This window comes from Haliotis rufescens, unplaced genomic scaffold, assembly GCF_023055435.1.
Source record: "Haliotis rufescens isolate VD_foot unplaced genomic scaffold, xgHalRufe1.0.p SCAF_7, whole genome shotgun sequence".
NCBI classification, from domain to species: Eukaryota; Metazoa; Mollusca; class Gastropoda; order Lepetellida; family Haliotidae; genus Haliotis; species Haliotis rufescens.
This window is the reverse complement of record NW_025964361.1, coordinates 43,728,314-43,747,908: the sequence shown is the minus strand read 5'-3', so window position 1 is coordinate 43,747,908 and position 19,595 is coordinate 43,728,314. Positions and strand designations below refer to the sequence as shown.

General features: G+C 43.0%; 1 protein-coding gene across 1 annotated transcript in view; it reads left to right on the top strand.

The window, feature by feature from the left end:
• The window catches only part of LOC124132693 (mucin-2-like), a 59,584-nt gene that overhangs the window by 17,365 nt on the left and 22,624 nt on the right, over positions 1 to 19,595 (top strand). Inside the window, exons 3-6 of the mRNA XM_048388176.1 lie at positions 600 to 838; positions 4,348 to 4,590; positions 6,964 to 7,041; positions 7,624 to 8,193. Of these exons, the coding sequence (XP_048244133.1) occupies positions 600 to 838; positions 4,348 to 4,590; positions 6,964 to 7,041; positions 7,624 to 8,193 (1,130 nt within the window). The remainder of the gene's footprint in view (positions 1 to 599; positions 839 to 4,347; positions 4,591 to 6,963; positions 7,042 to 7,623; positions 8,194 to 19,595) is intronic.

Here is a 19,595-nt window from a genome sequence, read left to right as displayed (position 1 = left end):
ATATTTTCAAACACAGATACTAACTAATTCTAAAATTGCGTTTTGTTTAGAAAAAGATAGAAAATGATTTTTGTGTGTACACATCCCCTCTAAGACAAAAAAAATGCAGGAACAGTGGGCCTAGTGTAAATAGTACACCGAAGTTTAAACTTCCGAAATCTTACTCATATGTGTAAGGTAATGTTGGTGTTTGCGAAAACTGCATAAACCATTGTCAACTTCATACCTTCTCTACTATAACGTCAGTAGTCAACAGACCAGGGTTGTTGTTGTTGTTGGTTTGTTGTTTAACGCCGCACTCAGCAATATTCAATCTATAAGACGGCTGTCTGTAAATAATCGAGTCTTGACCAGACAATCCAGTGATTGATATCATGAGCATCGATCCACGGAATTTGGATCGATGACATGCATTAACCAAGTCAGCGAGCCTGACCACCCGATCCCGTAAGTCGCCTTTTACGACAAGCATGGGTTGCTGAAGACCTATTCTACCCCGGATCTTCACGGGTCTCTTAAAATTTAGATTGCTATAAAAAAAACCTTATTGATTCTGATTTCGCATCAGGCAAAAAATTCATATCACAATTTTGTTCCAGCCAGGATAGCTGGATAGGCCTACATGGCATCGCCTCCCTGTCGTCATTCGGGTACAGCTGGGCTGGGGGCTGTACTCCTCACAACGGAGACGGGACGTCCTGGGATGACTGGTTCAACGGGGAACCACTCAACCAACAGTCTAACAAGTGCGTCAAGATTGTCAAGAGTGGTGCTGGATTTGCCTGGAGGTCAGAGTCATGCAGTCAAAAGAAAATGCTATTCTGCGAGTCTGTAGGAGGTAAAATTAATTAAAATAAATGAGTTAGTGAGTGAGTGAGTTGGGTTTAACGCCGCTTTTAACAGTATTCAAGTTATATCACGTCGTGTCAGCTGAATATGGGAGGAAAGCCCGAAGTGATGCAGGTCTCAGACGTTTACCACTTCAGTGAAACCCAAGAGAACGGGTATGGTGCTGACAAACCTAAAAACATAATCGGGGTTACCCGGGATTCGAAGCCATAATCATAGGTTTTTGGCGTGCCCAAGGGACGCAACTCTGCACAGCGAATCGCGGCGCCTTAGAGGACTGGGCCTTCCTTGCCCCCATTAAATAAATGACAGAGCCGCGATTTACAACACATCCCCCAAAATGTACGACGTATATTGCATGAAACGTCCATGTGGCCGTTCCACAAAGCGATCATAGAGCTACGATTGTCGTAAGTCTATGTTAAAGTATGGGAGTTACGACTGCGTTAGTCCTCAGATAGCTTTGTGGAACGGGGCCCCGGTGTGTTACCGAGTGTCGGTCATACGTGCATATGCATAACCTTTAACAACATACGCATTGCAAAATGAACATATCTTTTTAAGTTTCACAAAGACAGTAATGTGCTTCAGTGTGACTGGATGTCTGGTCCATCATTCGTTTGTCTGGTTTGTTTACATGAATACTGCTGTGCGCTGTCGGGTGACCAACACTTACCTTGTTATGTCATTAGTGTGGTGGCGGGTAAGAACGGTAGGCAGGACATGCTTACCCTTTTCGCAGACACCTATTATCACCACTGATTTTCAGTGATCCATTAATATACGTTTCACTGCTATTTGGCCTTTACGTCCAATGGAAACTGTTTCGTGGGTAAACCGAGACGGGTTCTATCTAACGTTGACGTTATATATAAACTATTTAACGTTGTCAGCAGAAAGTGCACAATGCGGTGCGCACTTGTACAGGCTCTGAAGATATCTGAGGTGAGGTGAGGTGAGGTGAGGTGAGGTGAGGTGAGGTGAGGTGAGGTTGGGTGGGGTGAGGTGAGGTGAGGAATCTGAGGTGAGGTATCTGAGGTGAGGTGAGGTGAGGTGAATGAAATGGTGTGAAATGGGGTTTAACGTCACGTCCAAGATTATTACAATTATACAGCGACGTGCAAATGTGTATGTGTGGCTGCTTGTACTGATGTCGATTTAAAGTGCTAGCTCACTGACATACCATGCCACAGTTTAACATGAATACCCCACTCAGACACAGTATACTGACTCCGAGCCAACCAGTCCTTGTTTTAGTCCCTTAATGCCAAGCGCCAGACAGGGCAACAACAAGTACCATCTTTTAACGTCATTTGGTATGACGCCTGATGAACTGACTACACAAAAGTCCGGTATATAAATTGGATATATGTTATTGGAAAAAGTTGGTGGCTTGATATTCGACAAACGGAGCGTCAAAACACAGCCATTGTCGATTTGCAATGTCTTAAACGGCATTGTTTTCACACTCGTTCAAATAGGTCATGGAGGGAAACAGTCAAGAAAAATGCACGTGCAAGTTATGGCATTCGTAACTCGTGGTAGTGGCTATAAAAAGGCAAGTATAAGCCAATAATTTGTCATTCAATTGTCAACATTTTCAAGTTCGAAAATGCAAAGATTCAGCGCTGCCGATCGGAACATCGCCATAGGACCTATCCAAAGAGGGGAATCGCAGTATTCTGTTGCACGGTACCATTTGCCTTTGGGACCGATACACACAGTTCAATTCCACTGCAGACCGTCCGAGAACCGGCCGACCAAGAGTTACCACTCCTGCACAGGATCGCTACATTCGACTGTTCTAACTACGTCATCACAATGCCACAGCTACGGAGACTGCAGGACGCATCCCTGGTCCTCGGACCAGCCTGTCAGGAACCATCTTCGCGAGGCTAGAATCCGACCCAGAAGACCAGTTATCGTCCCTGTTTTGCAACATATCAATCGACAGCGACGCTTGCGTTGGAGCCATAGGTTACAGCCTTGGAATTTGAGAAACTGGTGATGACTGTGGTTCAGCGATAATTCACGATTTCATCTTCACCGGCGAGATGGAAGACAACATGTTTATCCTACACTACGAGATCTGACTTGGTTGTGGGCCAGGACAGCAAATCTCTACATTAATCAAATTCTTCAAGCTCACCTTCTTCCAATCACTGACCGCCAGAGGGAGCTGTTTCAACAGGACAACGCTCCACCGCACAAAGCTCATGTCACGGTAGACTACCTTCATAATGCCAACGTCAACGCCTTGCCCTGGCCGTCGACATCTCCAGATCTCAACCCAATCGAGCACCTCTGGGATGAACTCGGTGTGTGTGTGTGTGTGTGTGTGTGTGTGTGTGTGTGTGTGTGTGTGTGTGTGTGTGTGTGTGTGTGTGTGTGTGTGTGTGTGTGTGTGTGTGTGTGTGTGTGTGTGTGTGTGTGTGCCCCTTATTCCCCCATAGGAGAGTTACAGACATATACATACAGCATTTACAAGTGTACGAAAACAGGCATTCTTATGTTGAGTCTATCCCTGCTCACATGTCAGAACATAATGTTTCTTCACAAGGTCAATATATTTCTTAAATTGGAAGAGACCTTTGACTGCAGCTTTTGCAAAGTTCTCAACAGTCTCAGAAAACCATTAACTGAATTTGCCGTCACTTCATGTAACAATGTTGAAAGTGAGAGGTAAGTCATGCATCGCTTAGCTTGTTTGTAAGCCAGGTTTGAGTGCGCATACATATTTGAGAGTTAAGATCTAAATGTAGAATTAAAACAGATCTCATTAAAATCAGATCTTAGTTCTCGCTATCTCTAAACAAAGATCTTAGGACATCCCATTACGGGTCACATCATAACGACCTTTCATCCGACCAATCAAAGCGTCGCTTACCAGATCATGAAAGAGACAGTCGGAATGTGTCTTCTAATCATGCAACCTCGAAACTGTTAACACGGGATAATCCGAACGACAGTTACGGCCAGTACGACTGATTCCGTCACAATGATCGTCTGTCTCTCGCTGCCGTGGGATAAATGATTTGAACGGATGAGGCGTTGCAAAGTACGTGGGAAGCACTACCATACAATCGCAACCATATATTAGACATTCCGGATTGTTCGTTTGTTCAGTTTTCAAAATTTTAATCGAGAACTGTGTCAACATATTTTTCAAGCGTAGTCTGAAATGGAAGTCGCCAGGTTGAAACGAGTGCCGTAAAGCTCGAGAAAGCTTCTTTCCAATTGGCTGATGTCGACTTCTTGTTAGTCATTTCAGTGGTCGGTCAGAGTTCGCGAAAGGTCGTTCTGACGTGACCCGCAATGGGATGTACTAAGATCTTTGTTTAGCGGTAGCGAGAACTTAGATCTGATTTTAATGAGATTGAATTAAAACCAACAAATTAATGCCAAATGCAGGCGTTTCAGTGATGTTCCCTTGTTCGTGGTCTGTATATAAGATTCCGAACGGTAATTAAAGTATATATTTGGCTTTCATTTCCACAGGAGCTTGCAGATTTCATCAACAAACTAAGAGTGCGGATATAAACTTGCTAGTGACCATCTCCATATCAGGGATATCGAGCGCCGCTCAGTGTAAGAATGACTGTTTGACCTACACAGGAGGATCCGGGGAGTGTTGGGGCGTATCTTACGGTTCGACGTGCACTTTCTACATAGCCAGCAGCCCTGTTCAACTGCTCAGCCCGGCCCCTGCGTCAACTTTCTACGCCAAGCAATGTTTTATTGGTGGGTTAACAAACATAAACACACTTTTAGTGACAGCTTACGTTTGTTTTGTTTTGTTTGTTTGTTGTTTAACGCCGCACTCGGCAATATTCCAGCTATATGACGGCGGTCTGTAAATAATCGAATCTGGACCAGACAATCCAGTGGTTGACATCATGAGCATCGCTCCACGCAATTGGGATACAATGACATGCATCAACCAGGTCATCGAGCCTGACCACCCAATCCCGTTAGTCGCCTATTACGATAAGCATAGTCACCTTTTACGACAAGCATGGGTTGCTGAATACCTATTCTACACCACATCTTCACGGGTCGAAGCTTATGACAGTTGGTCTTTTCATATGTTCTTGCAGAGTGTGACCAGCCAATTTTTATTTTCAAAGGCAGTTTTAGGAAATAGTTCATACGGGCTTCTTCAGCCAAAGCTAACATTTCGTTTGAAGGTTTCGGATTCATATGACTATCTTATCAACGAGCTTATCCAAATACCGCTGGGTAACCAGAGGTATATTTTGAACTAGTTCATCTGACTAAGTGTGGGTCAGAACCGAAGCCCAAGAAGCTTGCCTAGTGCGGTTATCAGTCTACCCACTCTCCACTACAAATGCTGGTCAGGATAGGCGTACAGGTGGGGCAGGATGCGATGCACTTTTCGCGAACACCTGGTATCATCACCATTGTACAGTGATTCAAATACACATGTACTGGTAGTCGTCATCGTGCAGTGGGTTCTATTTCTTGTGAGAATGGAAAGGGTTTGTCGCTTTTATTAACGTCATCGGATTTGGCAACTGTTCTGTGCATAAGACCACGTGTCACCGCGGTATTCTCCAACCCACAGACCTTCGAAACAAATCCAAAGTTCATATACAGTAAACTACGGTTACAAAGAACTCAAGGGGACCACTAATTCTAGTTCGTTATAACCGTAGTTCCTTATAAGCATATCTAGAGTTTTATGTGATAATATATACAGCAAAGAGCCGGGTCCAAAAACAGTTCGTTATACCTGTCAGTTCGTCATAAGCGTGTTCGTTACAAACGTAATTTACTGTACATGTATTTCACATCCAAAGTTCATATATATATATATATATATTCTTATAGAAGCGCAGTTAAATGATAAAATAACAATAATTATTCTGAGATAGAATGGTTAGTTTGCCCTATTACATATTTGTTTAGACAGAGGAGTAGGGAAAAAATTTCAGATCATCATGATCAGCCTTCTTCTTGACAATAATATTATTTATAGCTTTTACTTTGCTCTCATGTTGAATTGAAGTTTAGTATAGGTTCTTCCTCATTGTGAAGGGGCGGTCGGGTAGCTTAGTGGTTAATCCTTCGCTCGTCACGCCGAAGACCGGGGTTCGATTCCCGACGTGGGTACAATGTGTGAAGCCCATTTCTGGTGACCCCCGCCGTGATATTGCTGGAATATTGCTAAAAGCGGCGTAAAACCATACTCACTCACTCGTTTTTGGGGAGATGGGTATCCAGTGGCGTGATGCGGCACTGTACCGTGTCCCGTTTGGGATCAAGGTTGATGCATATCATCGTATCCCAATTGTCGATGCTCATGATGTCAGTCATTTGAGTCCAGACTCGATTATTTACAGACCGCTGTCATATAGCTAGAATATTGATGAGTGCGTCTTTAAACAAACTCGCAAGCAAAACAAAGCTTATCATCGAACCCTGACGGTGTCGGGTGTCGCTCATGTTATCGATCACTGTTTTTTTTGTCAGCTTCGATTATTTACAGGCTGCTGTCAGATAGCTGGAATATTGCTGAATGCTGAAATATAATGATCACCCTGATTACGATTACGGTTTGTCTGTCCTAAATGGTAAAAAGGCTACGACACTCATTTGCGTCTCAAAGTCTCCATGGTCTAGTGGTAGATCGTCCTCCCGGAAAGCTGAAGGTCCGTGGTTGCGAAAAGACGTTAAAAATGGTACTTGTTCCTACCCTGCCTTGCGCTCGACAGGAAGAGGCTAAAACAAGGACTGGTTGGCTCGGAGTCAGTATACGGTGTCTGAGTGGGGTATTTATAGTCCGGGCTAGTACAAGCAGCCACACACATACACACACACGGACATGCACGTCGTTATATAAGTGCAATAATCTTGGACGCGACGTTAAACCCCATTTCACCTCACCTCGCCTCACCTCACCTCACCTCACCTCGCCTCGCCTCGCCTCACATTTTCGTCTCTTTTTGCTTTCACTGTTAGCACCTATTCTATGAACGAAATATTGTCCATAGCGGCGTTACATCGAACGCACTCATTCCAATGTTGTTGTCTGCAGAATGTGTTATCCGATATAGAATATCCAACGAACGGTTTATATATCTTCGATTCCAGGTGATTATGATGGCACAGATGACCAGAACAGTCCAGACACCAGCTCCAACCCCGATACTGGGTGCATTCTAGGTCAAGGTAAGGAACACTCTGCTTAAATTGGTTTTGGTTTGGTTTGTTACGCCGCACTCGGCAATATTCCCGCTACATGTATATGACGGCGGTCTGTAAATAATCGAATCTGGACCAGACAATCCAGTGATTGATATCATGAGCATCCATCCACGCAATTGGGATCGATGACATGCATCAACCAAGTCAGCGATCCTGACCACCCGATCCCGTTAGTCGCCTTTTACGGCAAGCATGGGTTGCTGAAGACCTATTCTAACCCGGAATCTTCACGGGTCGCTGAAATTGGTAGCAGCTCGGATCGTCTAATTCATTAGTGTTTAGGGGGCGGTCGGGTAGCCTAGTGGTTAAAGCGTTCGCTCGTCACGCCGAAGACCCGGGTTCGATTCCCGACATGGGTACAATGTGTGAAGCCCATTTCTGGTGTCCCCCGCCGTGATATTGCTGGAATATTGCTAAAAGCGGCGTAAAACCATACTCAGTCAGTCTGTCATTAGTGTTTATCGCGATTCTCATTTGTATAACACATGGAAAGAATGAATTGATACTTCTTTATGACGTAATACTGAATGAATGTCTCTACTGCAGCTCTGACAACTCCGGCAATGACGACCACTACTTCGACAACTACAACCAGTACAACAACAACTTCTACAACGACCACTACAACTAGTGCAACTACGACTACAACAACGACCCCTACTCCGACAACAAGTAGTACAACTACTTCTCCAACAACGCCCACCACACCGACCACTACAACTAGTGCAACTACTACTTCAACAACGACGAATACTCCTACAACTACAACCAGTGCAACTACAACTACTCCAACAACGACCACCACTCCGACCATTACACCTAGTGCAACTACTTCTACTCCAATAACGACCACAACCCCGATCACTACACCTAGTGCAACTACTGCTACTCCAACAACGTCCACAACCCCGACCACTACACCTAGTGCAACTACTACTACACCCACACTAACAACTACGTCTGCGCCAACAATGGTCACAACTGTGACAACTAATACTCCCACTCATTCAACAGTAACAACAGCGGTGACATCTGTTTTACAAACAACAGCCACAACAACAGCAACTTGGCCAACAGTCAGCCCAACTACACAAGCATGGACATCGTCTACCTTTGGTATGCAATCTTTAACATAAAAAGATCCATGTTGACAGTTTGGATTAAATTCTTTTTGGTTTTCAAGTTGAGATGTAAATAAGGTAGCATCCATTTATCGCTATGGGGAGGGAATAGTTTACTTTCTAGAAAATAACCGTCGTCAAAATGTTAGTGTTAATAGTGAAAATGAATAGATTGTTTGATGGTGCTCAGCAAATAGATAGTTTGTTGGATACAGCAGGGAAAATAGATTCTCATCCCAACCCACCCTTTAACCAGTTTTCCGACCCGTTAAGGTCCGGGGTAGACTAGGTCTTCAGCAACCAACGCTTGCCGTAAAAGGCGACTATGATTGTCGTAAGAGGGATCAGGTGGTCAGGCTCGCTGACTTGGTTGATGCAAGTCCTCCTATCCCAATTGCTTGGATCGATGCTCATGATGTCAACCACAGGATTGTCTGGTCCAGACTCGATTATTCACAGACCGCCGTCATATAGATGGAATATTGCTGAGTGCGGCGTTAAGCAAAAAAACAAACAAAACAAACAAATTTAAGCAGTTATCCAATTATAGCCACCTCATTTAATGTATGAAGACAGCAAAGTTTCAGTGCAGGCAAAACATGATTTCCACCCCTTCCCCCTTTTCAAATTCAATTCAAATGCTCCCGAAACCTTAAATAAATGGCCTCCTTACTTCATACAACATGACAATTGGCCGTCAATATTGAATTCTATTTCTGATCGAGTGTTCTCATACATTTTACTTTATTAATCGTATCTTCGTAAAATAAATCTTCATATAAAATGTTGAAATTTGGTAGGATGTTTAAATATTATATGTTACATATTTTTGTTATAAAAGTAACTTCTTATGGCACCGTCTTTAATTTTGTTAAATCTAAACTTCCCAATGCAGATGCTCTGTAAAGATTACGAAAGACATGTCAGGAAAATAAGCGGTACTATCATTATAGGAATCACTCATTACTTACAAATCGCCCCGTGAAGATCCGGGTTAGAATAAGTCCACAGTAACCCCTGCTTGTCCTCAGAGGTGACATGGGGGATCGGGTGGTCAGACTTTGTGACTTGTTTGATGTATTTCATCGTATCCTAATTGTATAGATCGATGTTCATGATGTCAGTCACTGGATTTACTGCCCCGATTATGTACAAACCGACCTCATGTAAACGGAATATTGTTGCGTATGGCATGAGTAGTATAGTATGTGTACTGCTATTAGAGTCAGGCAACAAGCAGACCCTTTGTGTGAGCGACGGGAGCGACCAGTAGAGCAGGATATGCTTACCTTTTTCGCGATCACACGGTGTCATCTCCCATTTTCAGTGATCCATTCATATAGTTCCCATCACACTTTTGCCTCTTTGTCCCAGTGGAATTGGTTTCGGTAGATATTCGAGACTTGTAAAAAACAATATTCTCTGGCGTGGACGTTTTGAAACCATAAAATGGTTATAGGTATTATACGACCACATCTAACCTTACAATTGTTATTGACCGCCTCCGTGGTCTAGTGGTAGCGCGTCGGCCGGAGAGCGGAAGGTCCGGGGTTCGATCCCCAGCCGCGTCATACCAAAAGACGTTAAAAGATTGTACTTGTTGTTACCCTGTATTGCGCTCGGCATTAAGGGGATAAAACAAGGACTGGTCGGCTCGGTGTCTGAGTGGGGTATTCATGTTAAACTGCAGCATGGTATCTCAGTGGGCTAGCACTATAAATCGGCATCAGTCCGGACTAGTACAAGCAGCCACACACATACACGTGCATGCACGTAGCTATATAAGTGCAATAATCTTGGACGCGACGTTAAACCCCATTTCACCTCACCTCACCTCACCTCACCTCACCTCACCTCACCTCACCTCACCTCACCTACAATTGTTTTGTTTTTCACAGGCGCTTGGAACCAGACGGGATTTGAAATATGTTCCTGCAAGTGCAATTCAACTGACAACAAAACTCTTGAGGAGAAAATTGAAGAAATTATCGCATATTTAATTGTCGACAAAACGAAAACATCCAAGAGTATTCGAAAGAAAATCAGTGCCCCTGACAATAGACCGAGTGCTCAGAATATTGGTTTTCTTGGTATTGCACTTCTTGTTGCAACCGGTGGACTCTTTCTTGTGGCCGATTCGACTTACATTTTTCAACTTATCAAATTTATATGCGGAAAGAAAAGGTGACTTTAGAAATGCATGTGCTTTCGTACACTAAAACACCTTATTGGAAAATGTGTGATATCACCCGTGGCTGCGGTTATATAGCTTATATGGTTGTGATTATGGCACCGGCGATCAAACGTAACGTGCTACAAATAGTGGAACTTGGATTGCCAAGGTTTGTAATGCTGCGATAAACCAATCCAGTAAACGTGGGATCACGGTCCGATACATATGCAAGTGGGGGCATGTAACAAGAGCTTTTCAGATGTTCAATACGTAGATGTGATGCCTAGTTTGGGGCAGTTGTTTGCACTATATAATAAATGAGGCGGTTACTAATACTATTTTAAGAATGACGTGATGGTGGAGAATCCTTGGATGGGTAACTCTTCGCGATCGGCTGCTTGGTTCCTGAGAGTGTCGAGGGCTGCGGTCAACATGTAACACGTGTGGTGTTTGCTTGGGCAATTAATTTTGTTCGAAATATGCCTCTGTTCACCCAGCAGTGAATGATGACTGTTGACCTAGCATCTCGCAGGCAGCTTGGGTTGTATACACTCCCCAGGGGGCTGAGAATGATATTCGAGTGAACTACACTGACTGGAGTGATATTTCGCTTTGAGCATATTCAGCATGTAGAAAGCACCATAAAAATGGCGTATTATTAATAATCTCTAAGATTATTACCCTCGTTTGTTTCCTATCGTATATTAGAAATGAAGAGTACATGTATGTGTTATGTTCAGGCTCGTAAATACAATTCATAATCAAATATACGATATATAACATACGGAAACACAGTTGGCTAATAATCCCTATTTCTGATATTTTCAGTCACAAATATTCTTATTCAAAGTGCCTTTGTGCTATCCGAAGGAAATGTTTCAAAGCCGTTTTTGTCGTCTTGCTTTTCAGTATATTATATTTTGTAAACATATGCAAAAAATGTATTCATTTTTTTGTCACGATCGACTGCATGATTTTCTATTGTATAACTACTTCAATGAAACCTTTGCTCAATAAAGCCGTATGTTTCTATATTTCTGTTTCCTTTCCACTGAATATGTAGACAAACAAGTACAATTATTTTTTACATGATAGTTTCAACAGAACTTGGCACGTGTACTTCCAAAGTACGGTGGGCCTGTCTAAGGGGACGTAACTCTCTGTGCAGAGTGGCAGATGCACGTGAGTTCCGTGCAAATTGAAATGCACATGCGTTCCCCCATTTCTTGCCCTATAAAAATCCACCCAGATCGTTATTGAATTGCTACCACATGCCAAGATTGACAAGAAATCAGCGACACCAAGCTCTTGGACGATTGCAAGCAGGATAAACCGCCCGGCAAATAGCCAATGCATTTCAAGTCCACGTAAGGACCATATACAGGCTCCAGCTACGGTACCAGACCACCAACACTACAGATGACCAAGGCTCACCAACCGACGTCAGGATCGTCAGATTGTGCGACAGCATGTTCATGATCGCTATGTTACTGCTGCGGAAACGGCTCGACATAAGTGCGGACACCGTGCGTCGACGATTGCCGAGCAGACATCTCCACTGTCACACACCGAGGACCAATTTTGACACCACGTCATCGCCGGGACCGTCTTCAGTGGGCAACACAGCACCACCATTGGGGTGGTCCGAGCATCATGGTGTGGGGTGGAATTGGTCTTGCACAGAGGGTCGGCCCTGTGGTCTTCAGCATGATAACGCCCGTGCCCACACTGCGAGAGAAACAAGAGACTTCCTCCAGCAGAATGGCATCAGAACCATGCAGTGGCCTGCTTACTTACTTACGTGTGCTTTCCGACATATGCGTATTTCGCGCACGGGTCCGCCAGGCCATTTGGTGTTTGGATGAAAAGGGTATGTCCGAAAAGGTGAGGCAACCTAGGTGGGGCTTTTTAGGGTTGCTTACTTAATTTGGAGAACAAATTTTAAATTTTGAATTATGCTATACAAAGGGTGGAGGTGGGGGTGGAGACTAAAAGGAGTTTGTGTGTTTTTAAAGGTTTAGAATTATTGGGTTTATTGGCAGCTTGTTTGTTGTACTTTTATTTTTAAATGCGGCCACGTAGGCGTGTTTTGATTAGATATATAGTGGCCTGCCCTCAGTCCCGGTTTAAATCCTAATGAGCACCTGTGGGACGAGATTCAAAGACGGGTGAATGACGTCCGACCAAGGCCGACAACTGCAGCTGAACTGCGTCAGGCGTTCCTCAGAGTGTGGGCTCAAGTGCCTATGGCCTTTATCAACCGCCTCATCCATTCCATGTATCTACGTTGCACGCCAGTCATCAATGCACATGGCGGACACACGAGATATTGACTTGTGATGCCATTTTCTCAGAGACTAGTGTAGTGTGTCACTTTAAGAACATTTGACACTTTAATTTCAACCTTGATGATCAGTTTTGCCCAGTTTCATCTTTGTAATATGTCTCAAAGTATGTTTACAGTGTTTGGACAAATAAGGTTTCTCATATATCTATCCATGGTGACGTTTCTTTTGCGGTTCAGTATATATGAACATATAAACATATTGTTTTCATCACCCAAAATTGGAAGGAAGGATGATACAGCTTGAAATTGCATCTGTTCTATATTGTACTGTGACGTCATACCGTTTGTATCACAAAAAACAGTACGATGTTCTAAAACAATACCATACGAGGTTTGTTTCATTGTTTATTGCGTTGTCCATTTGATTGATCACGAAACTTCTGTACTTCACCTTTTCAATGCCCGTCATGTATTGTGGTGCAAAAATCGGTGATATGGAGTCAGACCCTTGTATCACGAACCTGATCATGTTGTAATTTCGAGATATCAGGACATTCGAGATAACGAGCCAAGGACAGGCAGACAGATCGGGACCTGTGATGAGACTCGAGATAGCGATACATTCGAGATAACGGGGTCGACTGCATACTCACCCAAAAAAAGAAACGCACATGTATACTTTGTAACACAGTGGCTTTTGCTTGGTAATATTATCTGCATTAAATGTCTTCAAGATAAGTCATCCCTAGCCCTCTCTGCATAAGGACCAGCACTGAGCATGTTAGTGGAATGTCATTTTGTAACTTGAAACTCCACAATCTCTGCTCAGATCCGAGCACATTCTGACCACTGGAGGATATAGTATGTTGTTTTAAGGGTGAGTGAGTATGGTTTTACTCTGCCTTTAGCAATATTCCAGCAATATCATGGCGGGGGACACCAGAAATGCGCTTCACACATTGTACCCATGTCGGGAATCGAACCCGGGTCTTCGGCATGACGAGCGAACGCTTTAACCACTAAGCTACCCGACCGCCCCTAGTTTTTAAGAGCGCCATTATGTGACTACAAGGCTTTAAAAACAAAACATGAAACAGATCATCAAGCGTTAACGGAGACGTATTTGCACGTGCAGGTTACGTCACTATCTCTGGCACAACAGCCCTAAAGCCCTGTACCGTATATGTCCGCGGTTGGCCTGAATGACCACGTGACCTCTCATGTCCATAGAACCAAGAATCTCTTGGATGATACCTGGTACCTTTTTTATGAGCCTAGCTTAATTGATGCGGATCCTGTTGCCCTGGCTGACGTTGATAGCCTTATGTTTTTGTTTTAAGGCATATTTTCCCCCTCTTTTCCCTGGGGCGGATTTCAATAGATAACCAACTAGTCGATGCAAAGAGAGGAAATGGGCCCATTTGTAAGTGATTTGGATTTAAACTCTCTAACCACAAAGGCAAACAGTGATGGCGAACATTACGACGTTGAGTAACGCAAACCGTTCTCCTGGACGCCTGTAGACCCTTGCACGACCATCAGCAGCTAAGAGAAGATCTTGGAGGTGATGAAAGGATTAAAAGCGTGGTATTAAGCATTCACTACAAATTTCCTCAAATTAAAACTGTTACCACGGTTATCCCCTAGTACCAACATTCAGCGTGCTCATTGGGCAAATCGCAATCCCTATAGAGATCCTGGACGTTATTCCGTTTCTTCTCCACTGACCACACCGGTGTAGGCTTATCGCGTAAACAAACGCGCTTATTCTGAAATAAGGGGCGGTCGGGTAGCCGAGTGGTTGAAACGTTCGCTCGTCACGCCAAAGACCCGGGTTCGATTCCCGACATGGGTACAATGTCTGAAGCCCATTTCTGGTGTCCCCCGCTGTGATATTGCTGGAATATTGCTAAAAGCGGCGTAAAACCATACTCACTCACTCACTCACTCTGAAATAAGAACATGCAGGCCTAACGCAAGTTTGATGATGATGTTGGAGATTTAACGGGCGCTTCCGGTGTTGCCGATTTCGCACTCGGATGCAAGCTTTTCGGTGCGCTATACACATTCTTTTGCATAATTGTGTAGAAATACTACCACACCTGCGACAATGAGCTGTATGGCAATAGAGCAGACACATGCAGACACCGGTCTCTATATGGTCTCTGACACATCAAAGTGACCGTATCGCTAGCGACCGCCTCCGTGGTCTAGTGGTAGAGCGTCCGCCCGGAGAGCGGAAGGTCCGGGGTTCGATCCCAGCCCGCGTCATACCAAAAGACGTTAAAAGATGGTACTTGTTGTTACCCTGTCTGGCGCTCGGCATTAAGGGGCTAAAACAAGGACTGGTCGGCTCGGAGTCAGTATACTGTGTCTGAGTGGGGTATTCATGATGTTAAACTGCGGCATGGTATCTCAGTGGGCTAGCACTATAAATCGGCATCAGTCAGGACTAGTACAAGCAGCCACACACACAAACACACACGTGCATGTATGTCGCTATATAAGTGCAATAATCTTGGACGCGACGTTAAACCCAATTTCACCTCACCTCACCCGTATCGCTAGCTCTCTGTGGGGCTCCGATGACAGGACGTGGAGGATGAATACACAAATGGAAATAGTTTTTAACGTTTCAGGATATATTTTCAGTGAAAGTTCAAAATGTCATGACTTATGTTTATCTAAATGTGTAGACTCATCCAAAGGGAAACAGATGCAAAACACTGGACTGGACTGCGTAAGATATGACTCAAGGGGCTGCAGGAAACCCTGGGTAGGATTGTGATTGGCTTCATACGACCGAGGCATATTCATATTGTAATCTAGGCTTTGATAAACGCTGGCTTCTAATCTAATCAAGCTGGTAATTAGTATTTTGTAACAAGACTGGGGCCAGCTTACTCTGCGCCGCGCTTGCTTCACTGTGCGGAGCTCTATTGTTTTGGTTTGAGAACTGCATCGGTCATGTGACGTCACACTCGGAAATTATTTCATGCATGATTTAAAAACAAAGAAGCATCGACGAACTATCGTCGACGTACTGTCCCTTTAAGATCTCAAATCCTATCTAGAGTCAGACATTCTGCCGATGTGACGTTCAATCTTAACTCACTCACTTACAAGAGTCAGACAACGTGGCAATCTATATTCATTTCAACTATCCTCTTATAATTAGTGGCAAATGTTAGAAAAAAACACCTTCTGAAAAGATATTCCTCACGAAACTTCCTTATCATTTTTTACCAAAAAAACAAAAAGTGGGATGGGGGAAATTGTCTGGATCCCCTTTTTTCACATACAATTGCATTATGAACCGAAATGAATTCCATGTGCAGATATTTGTTTATAATTCTCTTTGTTTATATTGATATCAGTCTTAAACTTATTTTTTCTGTTTCAGATGATGTGAATATAACCGAGACATGAGCTGGAAGTAAACAGTGAGAAAGGGACGTGTAACACTGCCGGATTGAATGTCGGCTGATGTCGCTGGTTCCCGGCTCTATCCCGATCCGGTTTTCGTGAATTTCCGAGTGACCGTGAGAACCTGCGAACGGAGATGGCCCCAACCCACAGTACTTCCGGTGAGCATTATCGTTAACAGTGGTTACTGCGAAAACTAGCTGGTGGAGCCAGACCGATACTTAGGCGTTTTAAGTGACAGGTTGGTCAGTCTGCAACAGGAGAACAGCCTACGATATTAATTATGATGGGCTGTCATGTCACTGTAGATAGCAAAGAAGGAAAATAATTGTGGTCTGAGGCCAGATTTCCCATTTCCCACTGTCTCGCTGAATCGGCCATGACCATGGGCCTGCGAGGCATACGCTAATTAACGGCTTCATTTTATATTATAGATACATGGCTAATTTGTACCCACTTCCTCTTTGTGTAGTGAATATGAACCTGTATAATGTACCTTTATTCGTATTTTGTATCTTTTAGCAATATTTATATACGGATATGTCGGCCATTCTTGAAACTCATACTGGCGTCTTAATTAGCTTCCTTTGTGTCGCAAAATGTTTCGTTTGCTCCGACCATTATGTAACGATTGGTACATATTGATAGAAAACATCTCCAGGTAATTGCTTCCTCGGATTTATTGACCTACCACGCTTAGCATGATTTTATGTTTTTTAGCGGAAAGTGAATGTTTGCAGAGAATTGAATTCTTCGAATTGAATTTTACATTCCCCATTTGCACGACCACGGGTAATTTGGTATATTACGATCAACTACGAAAATAATGTGGACATGCGTAGATGAAATATTCAAGTGTACTTCACCTTTGTATTGTTCTGCCATGTAATTTCAAAATAGCCAACAATATTCCATGCTGATACTGGGACATAAATGAACTCAGTTATGAAGTAGAACTGTTTTACTGTCAGGTGAGGTGAAATGGGGCTTAACGTCGCGTTCAGTTGTTACTTTTAATTGATTTGTCTTGTAATTTGCTTTGGGTAGATATACTCAATCGTATTTAACATCCTTGGAGCAAGGTAAAATGTGCTAAGGTACTGTAGCTCTCCTGGTTAAGTGTTCAACTGTTTAAAATCGTAGCAGAGACAGCTGCTTAACACAATGTTCTGTTCCAAATATGGGCACATATGTAACGGGTTTCCTAATTTCAACATTATCTCTTAATCTGCTCCAACGAATGTAATATGTTTTTTTGTTTTTTTTGCTTGTTGTTTAACGCCGCACTCAGCAATATTCCAGCTATATGACGGCGGTCTGTAAAATAATCGAGTCTGGACCAGACAATCCAGTGATTGACATCATGAGCATCGATCCACGCAATTGGGATCGATGACCTGTATCAACCAATTCAGCGAGCCTGACCACCCGATCCCGTTAGTCGCCTTTTATGACAAGCATAGTCGCCTTTTACGGCAAGTACGGGTTGCTGAAGACCCGGATCTTCACGGGTCTCTTAAAATGGTACTTGCTTGAAAATCCATATTCCCATTTATTGATCCAGATGGATATTACTCTTTCCAAACACATACATAAACAATATAAGAACACAATCGTTACATGATATTATCTAATTCGAAACATGAACAAAATATGCAAAAACTTCTGGAGTATATTCCCAATAAAATCACTCTCTGCTTGAGTCTTATTAACTTGGATTCTTGGAAGCGTCGACATTACATGTTTCCAATTTGGATTCGATTTGACTTACACGACACACCATTCCTTCAGCTGCTGTCGATTGCACGTAATTTTAGCCATAAACTAATTTTGACAAATATTCTTCTGTTAAAACTATGGTAGGAATAAAATACTTTGAATGACATGACCTTACGATACTCAGGGGGACAATAAATTTACACTACTTCAACCCCCGTCGAGGGCAAAGCCACAAGTAATCTCAGTTAATGATACACTAAAATTGATCAATAAGTTCAACTTCTTTTAACAAACCAATAAACCAATACTTAAATGAGGGTTTACGGTGTCAAAAAGATCCTTCATGGACGACAATTTGAAATATTTATCCCTGATAGAATTAATACAGTCAAGCAGGACATTCTCTCATTACAAGGGGTACAGAACGGGTGATCCTCAATATTCAATAAATATTCACAAGTTGACAGTGAATGGCCCATACGTCGTCTTTAAACGACCTCTTCAAACCTGGACTTTCAAACCAAGTAGATGTAACTGATGGTTGGTTTTATTACATGTAATGTATTATCCCCCTTCTTTTGCATTAGATCTCTGATATAACATCTACTCACAGGTTTATAATCACTGTATGGGATCAGAAGTGGTGTCACAGATTTGTTGAGTGCTGCTTTAGCTTCAGCCATTGTGTTACCTGTACTGTTATCGTACTGCATTATGCCATTAGCGGCTGTGATGGTGTATAACGTATTAGAGTAATCTCCCTTGGCGGCCTAGCCGTCGGGATCCCCTGTTTTGCGAATGTACCACCCGTGTATGTATGACAGTAAATACAAGAACGAACACAGAATGTCGTTCTCCATTATTTATTCGTCGGAGGCAGCAACAGTCTATGGCTAGTTCAAGTGCTACAAATCATTCTTAAAGCATAAGAATATTACATTACCAACGATTTCAACATTGCTGGGCATCCACCAAGATGTGATGTATTAACCAGTATCAAGATTATTATGTTATTCAGTGCTGTCAAGTAAAAACAACCTGGATGATGGATGTTTTTAATCGCCTGGAGACAGTACAAGCGAATCTGAAAGAAATAATTAATTGTACATAGGTATACCAAGGTTCCGTCCATCCGTCCGTCTGTCCGTCCGAAAACTTTGTCCGCGCGATTTCTCATAAACTATTCAGTGGATTCATCTCAAACTTAGTACATATAATCTGTGTCATATGGAGGGGTGCGGTCAAAAGAAAAGAATTGTTTTTATTAATTTTCCATTTTTTTATGAATTTTTCAAACTCTAACCCTATCCATTTACTAATGAAACAGAGTGACTTCCACCAGGCATCTCACACAGGGCAAGTTGAGCGTGATGGACTGGTTCTACAGCCACCTCTACAAACTCATGCTGTATCTGGAGATGGGAACTGTTTTTTCAGATCCCTCTCCTATGTGTTAACTGGAAGTCAAGAGCAACATGGAGAACTACGTGCTCTGGTGGTTTCACACATAACGTCACTGGATGAAACTTCAAACAACAGAATAGGGTGGTCTCCAGCTACAAGAATGGATACATATTCTACTTGGGCAACAGATGTAGAACTTCATGGTGGAGCTCATCTCATGCAGACACGGATATATGTCTATACCAAGTATGGCAGAAAGTGGACATGGCTACGTTTTCACCAACTGTGAACCCCAATGTTGTATGCTCAGACAGAGCGATATACCTTCAGCATTCAAATCTGAACCACTATGATGTCGTTTTGAATGTTGTTGGTGACCCAAGAAATA